At 47.9% G+C, this 16063-nt stretch overlaps 1 protein-coding gene across 1 annotated transcript in view; it reads left to right on the top strand.

Moving 5' to 3' along the window:
* Window positions 1-75: 75 nt before the first annotated feature.
* TTC21A (tetratricopeptide repeat domain 21A) overlaps window positions 76-16063 on the top strand; it is a 68131-nt gene continuing 52143 nt past the window's right edge. Inside the window, exons 1-7 of the mRNA XM_060248295.1 lie at window positions 76-102; window positions 4151-4280; window positions 7968-8081; window positions 9452-9618; window positions 11106-11228; window positions 13154-13311; window positions 15841-15925. Coding sequence (XP_060104278.1) covers window positions 76-102; window positions 4151-4280; window positions 7968-8081; window positions 9452-9618; window positions 11106-11228; window positions 13154-13311; window positions 15841-15925 — 804 coding nt within the window. The remainder of the gene's footprint in view (window positions 103-4150; window positions 4281-7967; window positions 8082-9451; window positions 9619-11105; window positions 11229-13153; window positions 13312-15840; window positions 15926-16063) is intronic.

Here is a 16063-nt window from a genome sequence, read left to right as displayed (position 1 = left end):
CTTTGGCCGTTAGGCGGTTGGCCGTTTGAACCCCGCCCTTCGCCCCCCTTCCCTGAGGAAGCGTTAGGGGTTCCCATGGCTGACGCCGACCCTCAAGTCTTGGTATTTTGGACCAGAGTTTATTGTTCTGGTGGTTAGATCCAAGTGGGCAGCCGTGTTGGTCTAAAGCAGTGGACAAGGGGTACTTTTAAGACCAACTAAGTTTGATCCAGAATGTAAGCTTCCGTGTGCTCTAAGCCAGGGGTGTCAAACATGCAGTTTGGGGGCCGAGTCAGGCCCCCGGAGGTCTCCTGTCAGCCCCCCAAGCAACTGGCTGTCATCTGCTTCCTTCTCCCTATACCTTGTTTCCTTCTGCGTAACAGCTGGCTCTGCAAGGCTTGCTCAATCGCACAGGAGCTACAGAACAAAACCAGTTTTCTCCGTTGGCTGAGGCTCCTCCCTGGGGGAGGAAGGGGGGAGTAATAGCTTACTTGGGAGCCAGTTTGGTGTAGTGGTTAAGTGTGCGGACTCTTATTTGGGAGAACCGGGTTTGATTCCCCACTCCTCCGCTTGCAGCTGCTGGGATGCTCTTGGATCAGCCACAGCTCTGGCAGAGATTGTCCTTGAAAGGGCAGGCTCTTATCTGGGAGAACCAGGTTTGATTCCCCACTCCTCCACTTGCATCTGCTGGGATGCTCTTGGATCAGCCACAGCTCTGGCAGAGGTTGTCCTTGAAAGGGCAGGCTCTTATCTGGGAGAACCAGGTTTGATTCCCCACTCCTCCACTTGCATCTGCTAGCATGGCCCTGGGTCAGCCGTAGCTCTGGCAGAGGTTGTCCTTGAAAGGGCCGCTGCTGTGAGAGCCCTCTCCAGCCCCACCCACCTCACAGGGTGTCTGTTGTGGGGGAGGAAGGTAAAGGAGATTGTGAGCCGCTCTGAGACTCTTCGGAGTGGAGGGTGGGATATAAATCCAATATCATCTTTTTCTTGATTTGCCAAGTTCTCAATTGCACAGCAGAGTTGCTGAGCCAAGCCTCTCTTCCTTCTATTGGCGGAGGCTCCTCCTTTTCCTGGGGAAGGAAGGAAAGAGCCAGAGCTTCCTTTGCCCCATTCCCTGGATCCCATGGGAGAAATACAAAGAAAGCATTGTTATGACCAATGAGTGCTAACGTTTTAAGCATGTTTCTCTGTGTTCTTTATAAATTTATATGTCTGCTACCTAATCTTAAATAGGTACACAAACGATGGCCCAACATGGCCTGGCCCAACAAAGTCTCATTTATGTCAGATCTGGCTCTCATAACAAACAAGTTCGACACCCCTGCGCTAAGCAGACTTCATCAGACAAACTCAAATAAGGGATATTGGCTGTTTATCTAATTATATATACTAACTAGGGTTGCCAAGTCCAATTCAATAAATATCTGGGAACTTTGGGGGTGGAGCCAGGAGACATCGGGGCGGAGCCAGGAGCAAGTGTGTGACAAGCATAATTGAACTCCAAGGGAGTTCTGGCCATCACATTTAAAGGGACAGCACACCTTTTTAAATGTCTTCCTTCCATAAGAAATAATGAAGGATAGGGGCACCTTCTTTTGGGGCTCATAGAATTGGACCCCATGGTCCAATCGTTTTGAAACTTGGGGGATACTTTGGGGAGAGTCACTAGATACTATCTGGAAAATTTGGTGCCTCTACCTCAAAAAACAGCGCCCCCAGAGCCCCCGAAACCTCCAGATCAATTCCCGATTATACCCTATGAGAATCGATCTCCACATAGAGAATAATGAAGTACTCAGCAGACTCCCCCCCCCCCTCCATTTCTGGCAACACTGAAGGGGGATTGGCCTCTCTACTCACGAGTTGCTGCCAACTTCTTCAAAGTAACACAGACACCCCATCCCAAGAGGAAGCCTTTCAATCAGCGACTGAAGCCTCCGGAGGCAGGGCGGGGGGGGGGGGGTTGGGAAGCCTAATACTAACCCATCTTCGACTATATTTTAATGTATTCTTTTTTTTCTAATGGCAAACTAGAATGATGTTTTAACCTCTTGAGAAACTAACGCCCTCTATTTAAATCCAGAACTAACAAAGCCAGAATGAGACCCAGATTTATGGCACTTCACACCTATGACATCAGTCTGCTTTTTATTACCCTCCACTTGTTTCTGCCCAGTTAACAGCACTAACTAACAAACACAGACCCCAACTTGTGATTCTTTTAATCTGCTAAAAACATTTCCATGACTCCGCATACCAACTCACGGCACAATTTCTCTATATTTAGGACTGCTTGCCATTCCATTTTTGTCTGGTGAAGTCTGCCTAGAGCATACGAAAGCTTACATTCTGAATAAAACTTAGTTGGTCTTAAAGGTGCCGCTTGTCTACTGCTTTTTTCTGGTCGTGTTTGTGTTTTTTGTTGATGGTGTTTATCTGACAGACATTACATGCAGCGCAGGTAGAGTTGCCAACCCCCTAGGGTTGCCAAATCCAGTTCAAGAAATTTCTGGGGGCTTTGGGGGTGGAGCCATGAGACATTGGGGGAGGAGCCAGGAGCAAGGGTGTGACAAACATAATTGAACTCCAAAGGGAGTTCTGGCCATCACATTTAAAGGGACCGCACACCTTTTAAATGTCTTCCCTCCATTTGGAATAATGCAGGATAGGGGTACCTTCTTTGGGGGTGCATAAAATTGGACACCCTGGTCCAATCATTTTGAAAATTGGGTATTTTGAGGAGAGGCACCGGATGCTATGCTGAAAATTTGGTGCCTCTACCTTAGAAAACAGCCCCTCCAGAGCCCCAAATACCCACAGATCAATTCTCCATTATACCCTATGGGAATCGGTCTCCATAGGGAATAATGGAGTGCCCAGCAGACATTCCCCCCCCCTTGCTTTCTGATGACCCTGAAGTGGGGGAGGGCCTCCAAACGCAGGGATCCCCTTCCCTGATCTGGAAATTGGCAACCCTACAACCCCCAGGTGGGGCCTGGAGATCTTCCGGAATCACAAGTTACCCCAGGTGGCAGGGTTCAATTCCCCTCAAGAAAATGGCTGCTTTGGAGAGTGAACCCTATGACATCATACCCTCCGGAGCTCAGGTTGCCAGCTTCCAGGTGTAGCCTGGAGTTTTTTGTTCTCCAGGCTACAGTGGTTAGTTCTCTTGGGGAAAAGGACAGCTTTAGAGGGCAAGCTCTGTGGTGTATAATAAATTCTAGGTGAAATCTCTACAGGTAGCAATTCTAAATCTCCAGGAATTTGCCAGTCAAGGGTTGGCAACCTATCTCCCCGGAGAAATATCTGGGTACTTTGGGGATGGAGCCAGGAGCATGGGTGTCACAAGCACAACTGAACTCCAAAGGGAGTTCTGGCCATCACATTTGAAGGGACTACACAATTTTTAAATGCCTTCCTTCCGTTTGGAAATAATGAAGGATAGGGGCACCTTCATCTGGGGCTCACAGAACTGGACCCACTGGTGCAATCTTTTTGAAACTTGGAGGGTGTTTTGAGGAGAGGCACTGGATAGTGTTCTGAAAATGTGCCTCTACCTCAAAAAACAGCCTCTACAGAGATCAATTCTCCATTATACCCTATGGGAATTTGTCTCTATAGGGAATAGTGGAGTGCCCAGCAGACATCCCCCCCCCCTCGCTTTCTGATAACCCTGAAGTGGGAGGAGGGCCTCCAAACTGGGGGGGGGTCCCCTGCCCCCACCTGGGAATTGGCAGCCCTACTCCCTTAGCCACTGGTGGGGGGTGGGGGAGTAAGATTGACAGATGTAGACTGGGAAACTCCTGGAGATTTGGAGATGGAGCCCGGGAAGATCTAATGGGGTACAGTGCCATAAAATCCACCCTCCAATGCATCCATTTTTTAAAAAAGGGAACTGATTTATGCTGCCAGGAGATGAGCTGTAATTCTGAGGGATCCCCAGGTCCCATCTGGAGGCTGGCATCTCCTACCCTGTCCACTTTCTAAAAACACTTGGTGGGCATCAGGTAAGGTGTTGGAGGATGCCATGGCACCCATGAGGCATCATGTTGGAGATCCCATGCTTGAAAAATTGGCAACTTTTCTCTTTTATTATTTTCATCGTTACAGTTAGCTGTCAACTGAATTGAACAAAAAAACTAGCATTTTTGTCTTCTCTCACCCTGTTCAGGCTAAGATTGTCTACTATGCTCAAGAAAAATACTTCAACCACATCATTCACTTGACAAATATAGAACTGGCGAAGCATGCTTATGATCCTGTGCTGCTATTCTTCAAGGCGATTGGAACCTTATTTCTTGGTAAAGAGTGGAAAGAAATAGCCTTTAGACACGGACTATAGAATGCTGCCCTGTATAGACTGTGTTCTCGCCACCCTACCTATAACTTGAAATTCTAAGTCATAGATTAAAAAAAAGGTAAAGGTAGTCCCCTGTGCAAGCACCAGTCGTTTCCAACTCTGGGGTGACGTTGCTTTTACAGCAGTACAGTAGGGGATGTCAAGCATCGGTATTTCGAATAATCGAGCTTATTGTTTAAATCAAAGACTCGTTTTATTGATAATCCAATACTTGCTCCAAGGAACAATACCTTGGAAGTGATACAGAATGTTACACAGCATAGCACCTTAAAGGCTACTGCAAAGGCAAAGTTCAGATAACTTCAAAAGCATAACATACAGATGTGAATTGCATAGGGGGTTCAAAGCATACTATCAACTATTCATTTGGGTACTACAACATCTCCTGTTTCCCGCACATTCCTGGCTTGCTGATGTGTATGGGAACTCGGGGGAGAGGCATTTCTGCTTTACAATAGGAAGATTACTTGCATATCCTGCATCCTTGAGATTCAACAGGTGGGGGGAACTTTGAAGAGAAGTCTTTATTCAGAAAAGAGGGAAAGAGGAAAGGGAGGGGGGAGGTATGAGCACAGAATGCATACTAAATTAATAATCAGAAATATCATGCTTGACAGGGGAGGCCAACTGACCTTATAGAAAGATGCCCGTTGCCTCATCCGAAAACCAGGTGGAACAGCTCTGTTTTACAGGCCCTACAAAAGGCTAACAAGCCAAGTAGATTCACTGAGGTTGGGCAAGGGCCAAAAGCAGAGCAAGAGCTCCGTGCAGAAATAAGGTTGCCAACTCTCCAGTGTTGATCCGGACACTCCATTCTTTCCAGTGACTGTATGAGAAAATAACAAAAAATGCCAAACATTTAAATGTCTGGTATTTCTTCCCAAACAGTCAGTGAAAAGACTGGACTGTCTGGGTTATCTGGCAGCCTGTCCAGGTTAACTGGCATCGTGAAGCATGCTATTTGGGCGCAAAGAAGGTGGCACCATGCTCAAATGCCAGGCAGCACCCTTCACCATTTTGAGGTTGGGGAGGTGCTCTTCCCAGTGCAAAGAGCATGTTTTGCACTGTTTGCATTTGGGCTCGGTGTGTCTGGTATATTTTTAAAGCAATCTGGCAATCCTGAAGAGCCAGGTTGATCGCTGGCATGTTCTTGTGTCTAGCTGCTGCTCAGCTCAGGGCTTTTTTTTTTTGTAGCAAGAACTCCTTTGCCTATTAGGCCACACCCCCCTGATGTAGCCAATCCTCCTGGAGCTTACATGGCTCTTTGTACAGGAGCCAACTGTAAGCTTCAGGAGGATTGGCTACATAAGGGGGTGTGGCCTAATATGCAAAGGAGGTCCTGCTACAAAAAAAGCCCTGCTCATGTCATATAACTGGTTTTACAGTGGTTCTTCTTCTTTATGCTGCTTCAGTTTAACAGAAGAGTTCTTTTGAAAACCGAGATGAAAATTGGAACTAATGTGCCATTTAAAAGCTTTTCAGACAATCTTACTGAATGTTTTGTCCCCACCCCCTCCCCGTGTTTGAAGTAGAGAAAACTTGTCGTATTTGTTCTAGGAGAGAAATGAATGCTTCTGATTTGAAATACTCTAATTTTCTTTCTACATGAAAGGTTTATGCTTATTATCATTATCAATATCGTGGAGGGATGTACTTGCCAACTGGGTTGGGAAATTCCTGAAGATATGGGAATGAAGCCTGGGGATGTGGGGTTCGGTGAGGGTAGAGACTTGATGGCGTATAATAGAGTTCACCCTTGGCAAGGCTAATTTCTGCCCCCCCCCCCAAACACTGATAACATCAGAGTCACATGGGGGTGCCCGAGACCCATAGCCAGAAAAATTTTGGTGGGGGGGGCCTAGCGGATAAAATTTTAGATGGGGGCGCGTCAAACGCTGCAGCAGCAGCGGCCGCCCCCTTCCCTCCTGTGGCTCTGCCACCCCCCCCCCTCCCGCGGTGCCTCCTCCTTCCTCCCTTCTTCAAACTTTTCAGGCCCAGGGAAGGGGCGGCGAAGCGCTGCTCCTATGCCTCTCTGGTATGCTCACGATCAGCTCTGTGGGCAGCAGCAGCAGTGAGCAACCCACCGAAAAAGCGCATCAGAGAAGAAGAAGAAGAAGATATTGGATTTATATCCCGCCCTCCACTCCGAAGAGTCTCAGAGCGGCTCACAATCTCCTTTCCCTTCCTCCCCCACAACAGACACCCTGTGAGGTAGATGAAGATATTGGATTTATATCCCACCCTCCACTCTGAGGAGTCTCAGAGCGGCTCACAATCTCCTTTCCCTTCCTCCCCCACAACAGACACCCTGTGAGGTAGATGAAGATATTGGATTTATATTCCGCCCTCCACTCCCAAGAGTCTCAGAGGGGCTCACAATCTCCTTTACCTTCCTCCCCCCCAACAGACACCCTGTGAGGTAGATGAAGATATTGGATTTATATCCCGCCCTCCACTCCGAAGAGCCTCAGAGCAGCTCACTATCTCCTTTCCCTTCCCCTCCCACAACAGGACACCCTGTGAGGTAGATGAAGATATTGGATTTATATCCTGCCCTCCACTCCGAAGAGTCTCAGAGCGGCTCACAATCGCCTTTACCTTCCTCCCCCACAACAGACACCCTGTGAGGTGGGTGGGGCTGGAGAGGGCTCTCCCAGCAGCTGACCTTTCAAGGACAACCCCTGCCAGAGCTATGGCTGACCCAAGGCCATGCCAGCAGGTGCAAGTGGAGGAGTGGGGAATCAAACCTGGTTCTCCCAGATAAGAGACCGCACACTTAACCCCTACACCACTACACCAAACTGGCTCTCTCAGAGGGACATAGGAGCCCAGCAGTCAGTCTTCTGCACCAGTTTACCCACCAATCAGCTGATCGGCAACGGGGGTTGCCTTTTAAAGAGCCCTGAGCAGTGCTTCACCACTCCTTCCCTGGGCCTTAAAAGTATGAAGGAGGGAGGAGGAGGAGGCGCCGTGGGGGGGGGGCGGAGCTGCAGGAGGGGAGGGGAGTGGAAGCCGCTGCAGCAGCTTTACCCACCAATCAGTTGGGGTCTCGGCCCAACAGAGGGGCCACAGAGCTTTAATGGGGGGTTGAATGGAGGGGCGGTGTCCCCCGGCTTTCCCCCCTGTGACTACGGGCCGGGGGTGCCCAATTCGGTGCCCCCATAAGGCCAGTGCCCTAGACACTCACCTAGCTTGCCTCATGGCAGGGCCAGCCCTAGTTGGGAAAACCTGGAGATTTGGGAGGAGATCCTGGGGATTTCAGGGTTTGGTAGGGGAAGGACTTCAGGGTATAATGCCATATAAAGTCCACCCTCCAGAGTAGCCATTTTCTCCAGGGGAGCTGTCCTGGTCATCTAGCCATCAGTTGTAATAGCAGAAGATCTCTTAAGTGACACCTGGAGTTTGGTAGCACTAAGGGGAACTGATCTGCATGGCCTGCAGATCAATTGTAATTCTGGGAGATCTCCAGGTCCCACCTGGAAGCTGGCAACCCTTGAGAGATCAGATTTCACACCTGGCTGATAGAAAATGATGACTGGCTACCAAGCCCAGCCAGTAAGCACTGTGGGCCATGGCCCATTGATGATTGCAAATGACTAATCGATCGGGTGATGTGACATCTTTACAGGCCGGATCCAAGAAAGCATCTCTCTGCTCGAGAATGCCCAGAAACACCATATAGATGTCTCGTTAGGCTGCATCCTGGGACTCATTCATGCACACCAGAAATGTGAAATTGTTGGTGAGTTATTCCGTTATTAGAAGAGATGTTAACTCTTCAGAAATTTTAAAGTTTAAATATCCCCCCCCCAATGAAAAAAATGACATTTGGGGAAAAAATTAAATGCATGCAATACATCTCTATCAGACCTAAATTTGTTTTGTTTCTTTAGGAACATAAAATGCTTCATTTAGTTAGCATAAAGCACTGAATGCAGGGGTGGCCAAAGTTGCTTAATGTAAGAACCACATTAGAGTTTGAGAGCAGCAAGACATGAACATCAAATGTTGGAGGGAAGGAGGGAACGTCATGGTTCAATGACGTTTTAGCGAGGGAACTTGAGCTGTATATAGTTGGCCCCATTGGCCCAGTTCACCAGTCTTTGTTTTCCAGTCACCATGCTGTATAATCAGTAAAGAGCTGTGATCAACATGAAGAAGAAGATATTGGATTTATATTCCACCCTCCACTCCGAATCTCAGAGTCTCAGAGTGGCTCACAATCCCCTTTACCTTCCTCTCCCAAAACAGACACCTTGTGAGATGGGTGGGGCTGAGAGAGCTCTCTCAGAAGCTACCCTTTCAAGGACAGCTCTGCAAGACCTATGGCTGACCCAAGGCCATTCCAGCAGCTGCAAGTGGAGGAGTGGGGAATTGAACCTTGTTCTCCCAGATAAGAGTCCACACACTTCACCGCTACACCAAACTGGCTCTCTCTACACCAAACTGGCTAGTGCCTCCTCGTGTATCGAACCCAGTATTTAACACCTCCCAAATATTCAGAGGGTGAATTTTGCATCACGAGTTTATTTTGAAGGAATACGTCTTTATGGATACATAAAGTGGACTGAATAAAGTTTGGTGGAAAGACTGATGTAAAAGTTGGTGGGGAGAATTTACACTGCCCGATTCTCTGAGATATCTAACTGGCACAGATTTTCCCTGCATGTTTTCCTGAGCCCACCCTTCCTCTGCCATTGAGCTTCTGTTTGTAGAACAACCCTGGGAACTTCCTTGTTGGAGTGACTTGTGAGATGAACAAAGCAGGAGTCAAGTTTCACCTTTAAGACCAAGTTTTATTTAGAACGTAAGCTGTGTGCTCTCTAAGTACACTTCATCAGACGAGGGGATCAGGTATAGCGGCTGGAATACATGCAGTTTGTTGATTCAGAGGCAAACTAACTGATCCCATGGTCACAAAAAACAGTGTGGCTTGGCCGTTTGGTCTGGATAGCCATTAAAGGTAATAAAGTTCCTTGCCAAATGGTGTTTCTGCAAATCTAGGTAAATCACAAAAGGATATGTATATCCTAGTTGTAGCGTAAGTAAAGCTAGCGGGGAGGGGGGCGGGGAGAAATCATATGTACTTCCATGTCTCTTCTCTGCTTTCAGATTCCTCTGCTGTTTTGGAGTTAGAGAGCAAATTACAGGACCTGCGGAAAACTGCCGGGAGCAATGCCTGGTATTACGCTGCATTGTTTCTGTGGCTGATCGATCAGAACGACAATGCCAAGGAGTATATTGACAAAATGCTGCAAATATCCAATAGCGCCAGAGAGGTAGAGTCAGTCAAGCCGTTCACATTAAGAAACCCCCACCTGAACTTTGAACTGTAATTTCAATATGCTCTATGTCTGGAAGTAACAAGTGGCATGAAGGTTAATAGAGCGCAGGCGCTGCGATCCAGCAAGGGTGATAGGGTTGCCAGCCTCCAGGAGGTGAAAAAACAAAAAGGATCTGGTTATTGAAATGTATTTTATTGCTATTTAGCTTTGAAAAAGCCTACCAAAGGGAGCGTTGATTTGTATCGGAAAGTTTATCCTTCCTGCGTGCGCCTGTTCTGTTTCCGCAAGAAGTTTTGTTGTATAAAAGGAAAATATTTTTGTAATTGTTTACTATATTAGATAAGCCGTTCTAATCTTCAGTGTGCTTAGTTCATGGGACATTTTTGCACAGCGGCTCAGCCTTTTTGTCCCCCCCCCCTCCCTGTGTATTTCATTTAGTTGCCAAGCCTCCAGGAGGTGGCTGGAGATCTCCCGGGATCACGGCTGATCACCAGGCAACAGAGATTCTACCCCATTGAAGTCCTTCCCATCCCCAAACCTTCCCTCCTTGGACTCCACTCTCAAAGTCTCCAGGTGTTTCCAAATCGAACGCTAGCAAGATCCATAGGCAGACAGGACCTTCCAAAACTGTATCACTCTGTAGATCGAGATCCAACCCACAAAACAGTTTTTGTGTGTGTTAGCACTTAAAGATGTGTGCCCTGTGATTCTGGTGTGTTTCTACCTCACCAAACAGATGGTCAGCACTGTACATTCTGACAGCACTAATCACCTGTTTGTTTATAGAAGGGGAGGGATTCCAGGCATCTCCTATTACCCCAGCCGCTGCAACAGCTGTTCCGTGCTGGCGGAACTGAGAATGCCAACCATTATACCCTGAAGTCCTTCCCCTCCCCAAACCATCTGTTCGGCTGAGGAGGAACTCATGCCCAGAGAGAAAGAACGCACGCACACAGTCTTCTAAAGTAACATCAGTATATTGTTCTACATCGGGGGTGGCCAAACTATGGCTCGCGAAGCCCCCACTGCCTCGTCAGCTGGCTTGGAGAAGGCATTTGCCTCTTTTAAATCACTTTTCCAAGCCAAACCAGCCCACAGCTTGGAGAATGCATTTAAAGTTGTTTTCTTTCCACCGCTCTCTTCCTCCTCCCACTTATTTTCCTTCCTTCCTTCCTTCCTTCCTTCCTTCCTTCCTTCCTTCCTTCCTTCCTTCCTTCCTTCCTTCCTTCCTTCCTTCCTTCCTTCCTTCCTTCCTTCCTTCCTTCCTTCCTTCCTTCCTTCCTTCCTTCCTTCCTCCCTCCCCTCCCCTCCCCTCCCCTCCCCTCCCCTCCCCTCCCCTCCCCTCCCTTCCCTTCCCTTCCCTTCTGTGTTGCGGCTCTCAAACATCTGACATTCATGCCTAGCAGCTCCCAAACAGCTGACATTTATAACTTCTTTATGTTGCCCATGTGGATTTTTTGTTTTGTTTTTTTAATTTGCAGGGCCTTATTTTGAAAGGTTGGATCTACGTTACATCCGACAAGCAGTACTCAGTTAAGAAGTCGATTAAATATCTGGACGAAGGAATACAAGACAACGCAGATATATTTGGGATGATGGGAAAGGTAAACGGATTCCTTGCCTTTTGGTTTCCTTCGAAAGATGCGGTGCTCTTTTTTTGTTCATTTTAGCAATGCGGCTGTTTAACCTGGATGGGCCAGGCTAGCCTTATCTCGTCAGGTCTTGTCCGTGAAGCGGGGTTGGCCCTGGCTAGCATTTGGATGAGAGACCACCGATGAAGTCAAGAGGCAAACCACCTCCGAGTGTCTCTTGCCTTGAAAACCCTCCATGGTTGCTGTAAGTCAGTTGGGACTTGACAGCACTTTCCATCACCAGAGATGTGGTGGTGCCCAGGTCCATTAGGACCTAAGGCAGAGATGTAGGGCTTGTGCAAGTCTTAGCCCAAGAGTCTTATGGCCTCATCCTCTGAGGACTCAGGCTTAGGGTTGCCAAGTCCAATTCAAGAAATATCTGGGGACTTCGGGGGTGGAGCCAGGAGACTTTGGGGGTGGAGCCAGGAGCAAGGTTGTGACAAACATCATTGAACAAGGGAGTTCTGACCATCACATTTAAATGGACCACTAACCTTTTATATGCCTTCCCTCCATTGGAAATAATGAAGGATAGGGGCACCTTCTTTGGGGGCTCATAGAATTGGACCCCCTCGTCCAAACTTTTTGAAACTTGGAGGGTATTTTGGGGAGAGGCACTGGATACTATGCTGCAAATTTGGTGCTTCTACCTCAAAACAGCCTTCCCAGAGCCCCAGATACTCGCAGATCAATTCTCCATTATACCCTATGGGAATCGATCTCCATAGGGAATGATGGAGTGCCCAGCAGACATCCCCCCCCCCCCCCGTTTTCTGATGATCCTGAAGCGGGGAGAGGGCCTCCAAACCAGGCGATTTCCTGCCCCTGCTTGGGGATTGGCAACCCTACTTAGGCTCCCTGGAGCTCAGTGAGATAAATAAGCCTCTGTTCATCTAACTTTGTGTAAGATTTCACTCCCCACATCCTAAATTCAACACGTACCACAAATGTTTTGAGACTCTTCATTATTATTTAGTCAAAGAATAAAAATTTGATTATTTGTTAATATCAGAAGTGACAACGGCTCACTTGGGGCTTTGTAAAATTCAAGTTAATTTTTTTTTTTAAAAAAAAATGAAATTCCTGTCCCTAGTAAATCCTGCGGTTGCCCCATTAAGCAAAGTCACAGAACCTCTCTTTTCTTCTAGAATTTACCCTGCGGAGTTGCTAACCCTGGGCAGAGGTAAACCACTGTGAAGGGCAATCTGGCTCTGCTGTCTTCGAAGCTCCGTGGTTGCATGCTGGACTTGATGGACCTTCACTGGTCTGATCCAGCAGAGCTCTTCTGATGCTCTTAGGAAGGTCTCGGTCTCTGTGCCCTGGTGTTGGCTATCCAGAGGAACTGACTGGCCACTGTGTGAGACAGGATGCTGGATTCGATGGACCACTGGTCTGATCCAGCAGAGCTCTTTTGATGCTCTTAGGAAGGTCTCGGTCTCTGTGCCCTGGTGTTGGCTATCCAGAGGAACTGACTGGCCACTGTGTAAGACAGGATGCTGGACTTGATGGACCTTCACTGGTCTGATCCAGCAGAGCTCTTCTGATGCTCTTAGGAAGGTCTCAGTCTCTGTGCCCTGGTGTTGGCTATCCAGAGGAACTGACTGGCCCCTGTGTGAGACAGGATGCTGGATTCGATGGACCACTGGTCTGATCCAGCAGAGCTCTTCTGATGCTCTTAGGAAGGTCTCGGTCTCTGTGCCCTGGTGTTGGCTATCCAGAGGAACTGACTGGCCACTGTGTAAGACAGGATGCTGGATTCGATGGACCGCTGGTCTGATCCAATGTGGCTCTTCTTGTGTTGATATGTCTTGCAGATGGGACAGGCAATTGCCTTCATCAGGACATTGCCATAGAGGCATCTTTTGCAAATGCCTTTCCCCTGCCCTCTTTCTCCATAGGCAACTTATTTTATTGTGCAACAAAATTATCCGGGTGCTCTGGAAATAATCAGCCAGTTAGTGGTGACTTTTCCTTACTTCACACCAGCCCTTGTCACCAAGATGAGGCTACATTTAGCATTACAAGACTGGGAACAAAGTATAGAAGAAAGTAAAAGGTAAGGAGTCATTTTAAATCATAAAGAAACAGGAAATCTCTATGTGACATGGTTACTTAAAATGTAACAGTACAATCTGGAAATCCCACCCCGCTACCCCCAATGCTCTCCCTCCAGGAGAGCTAGGGTTGCCTAGCAACCAGCAGGAGACAGAGGGCATTAAGGGCCAGTTGTCAGTGATGGCGTGACATCACTTCTGGGGAAAACCTGGTAGTGATGGTATGTCTCTCTAGGAATGGCCAGAAACTCTCTGGTAAAATCAGAATTTCCATTGATTCCTAGAGAGGATTCCTAGGACTTCATGAGTGTTGTGTATATGAACTAATGTTGTTATATTGTAATGGCGTTCCTGCCTGGCTCATTGGAGCCTTTAGGCCTGAGCTTGGGGACTCAGGAACAATGGGCAGTAGGATCCAAATCCCTGATGCTCTGCTCCAATCACAGACCCCTTGCTGGTTTGGATGATCCAATGGTGTGCTTGCGCAGGAACCTGGATGTGTATATAGTTGACTCCATTGGCCCAGTTCACCAATCTTAGAGTTCAGCCATTGCCATGCTGCACTTAATAAAGGAGCTATGCTCACTACTACTTCGTCTCTTGCATGCATTGAAACCACTATATTATACTGGGGAAAACTGATGCAACGTCCAGGTTTTACCATAGAGTTTCCAGAGACTACTAGACTGCCGTGGCGTTACAGGCATGATGTCACATCAGCTCCCTTTTTCTTTGCACTGCTCAGAGGGGCAGGAGATTGCCCATCCTCAGCCCAATTCTATGTTCTCAAATGCTTGGGCAGGTTGATTACCCCCCCACCCTTTTGAAATGGTACTCCATTGCTCTCAACATTCCATCACTTCTGGAAATATTTAGTCCTCATCCAGCTAGCTGGGGAGGGTTTTTCTTCTTTCTTTCCATTTTGCTTCATTTACAAAAGTATATCTTTCTCCTTAGCTGGGCACCCTGTCTGTAAAACAAATAACTTGTCCGAGGGTGGCCCTATTTTGTAAATTTTGTCATCAACAAAGGGTTCAGCCACTTTTCTAGTTCTATATACCAGTGGTTGTTGCATTTTAAAATCACCCTCACTTCTGTGAGTTCAGATTGATGATGATGATATTGGATTTATATCCTGCCCTCCACTCCGAATCTCAGAGTCTCAGAGTGGCTCACAATCTCCTTTATCTTCCTCCCCCACAACAGACACCCTGTGAGGTGGGTGGGGCTGGAGAGGGCTCTCGCAGCAGCTGCCCTTTCAAGGACAACCTCTGCCAGAGCTATGGCTGACCCAAGGCCATGCCAGCAGCTGCAAGTGGAGGAGTGGGGAGCCAGTTTGGTGTAGTGGTGAAATGTGCGGACTCTTATCTGGGAGAACTGGGTTTGATTCCCCACTCCTCCACTTGCACCTGCTGGAATGGCCTTGGGTCAGCTGTAGCTCTCACAGAGGTTGTCCTTGAAAGGGCAGCTGCTGTGAGAGCCCTCTCCAGCCCCACCCACCTCACAGGGTGTCTGTTGTGGGGGAGGAAGGGAAAGGAGATTGTGAGCCACTCTGAGACTCTTTGGAGTGGAGGGCAGGATAAAAATCCAGTATCTTCATCTACCTCACAGGGTGTCTGTTGTGGGGGAGGAAGGGAAAGGAGATTGTGAGCCCCTCTGAGACTCTTCGGAGTGGAGGGTGGGATAAAAATCCAATATCTTCATCTACCTCACAGGGTGTCTTTTGTGGGGGGGAAGGTAAAGGAGATTGTGAGCCGCTCTGAGACTCTTCAGAGTGGAGAGCGGGATATAAATCCAATATCTTCATCTACCTCACAGGGTGTCTGTTGTGGGGGAGGAAGGGAAAGGAGATTGTGAGACGCTCTGAGACTCTTCGGAGTGGAGGGCGGGATATAAATCCAATATCTTCATCTACCTCACAGGGTGTCTGTTGTGGGGGAGGAACGGAAAGGAGATTGTGAGACGCTCTGAGACTCTTCGGAGTGGAGGGCGGGATATAGATCCAATATCATCTTCTTCTTCTTCTTCTTCAAACCCGGTTCTCCCAGATAAGAGTCCACACACAACCACCACACCAAACTGGCTCTCTGCCTGTGATGCTCTGTCTACCCCCAGTTCATTTTATACTTGCAATTGGGGCCTTTTTTTGTAGAAAAATCCCAGCAGGAACTCATTTGCATATTAAGCGACACCCCCTGATGTCACCATTGCTTAACACAGAGCTTTTCTGGTAGAAAAAGCCCAGCAGGAATCCATTTGCATATCAGGCCACACTCCCTGATGCCAAGCCAGCCGGGAATGCAGTCCTGTGCGTTCCTGCTCAAAATAAAGTCGTGCTTGCAATAAGCTTGTAGGCCAAGCAGAGAGACGCTGATCGACCTCGGGTCACCCAAAGAGGTTCAGGGTACTAGGCTGACATTATAACTACCACATCACACAGTCTCTAAAAGCCTTGGCTGCTCTAGCAGAGGTTACCTTCTTGATCTGTGATTGATTTTGCTGTGTAATATCTTTGTATAATATTTTTTAAGAATTCTAACCAAAGATGCCAATGATATCGATGCGCTCCAGTATACCGTGGTATATCATCTCGCTATGACCGGGAATATGGATTTGGTGAGTATCGATACGTTTGCTAACATTCTTCCAGGCCCTCAGCTCTCTAGAAATGCTTGCTCTGTGCATCAGAATATTCCAGGCTGCGTCTGACCAACTCTTCTATTCGAGAAAGAGGGTGGATAATCAAAGAGGCTT

Source organism: Heteronotia binoei, chromosome 10, assembly GCF_032191835.1.
Source record: "Heteronotia binoei isolate CCM8104 ecotype False Entrance Well chromosome 10, APGP_CSIRO_Hbin_v1, whole genome shotgun sequence".
NCBI classification, from domain to species: domain Eukaryota; kingdom Metazoa; phylum Chordata; class Lepidosauria; order Squamata; family Gekkonidae; genus Heteronotia; species Heteronotia binoei.
This window is presented reverse-complemented; position numbering and strand designations above follow the sequence as displayed.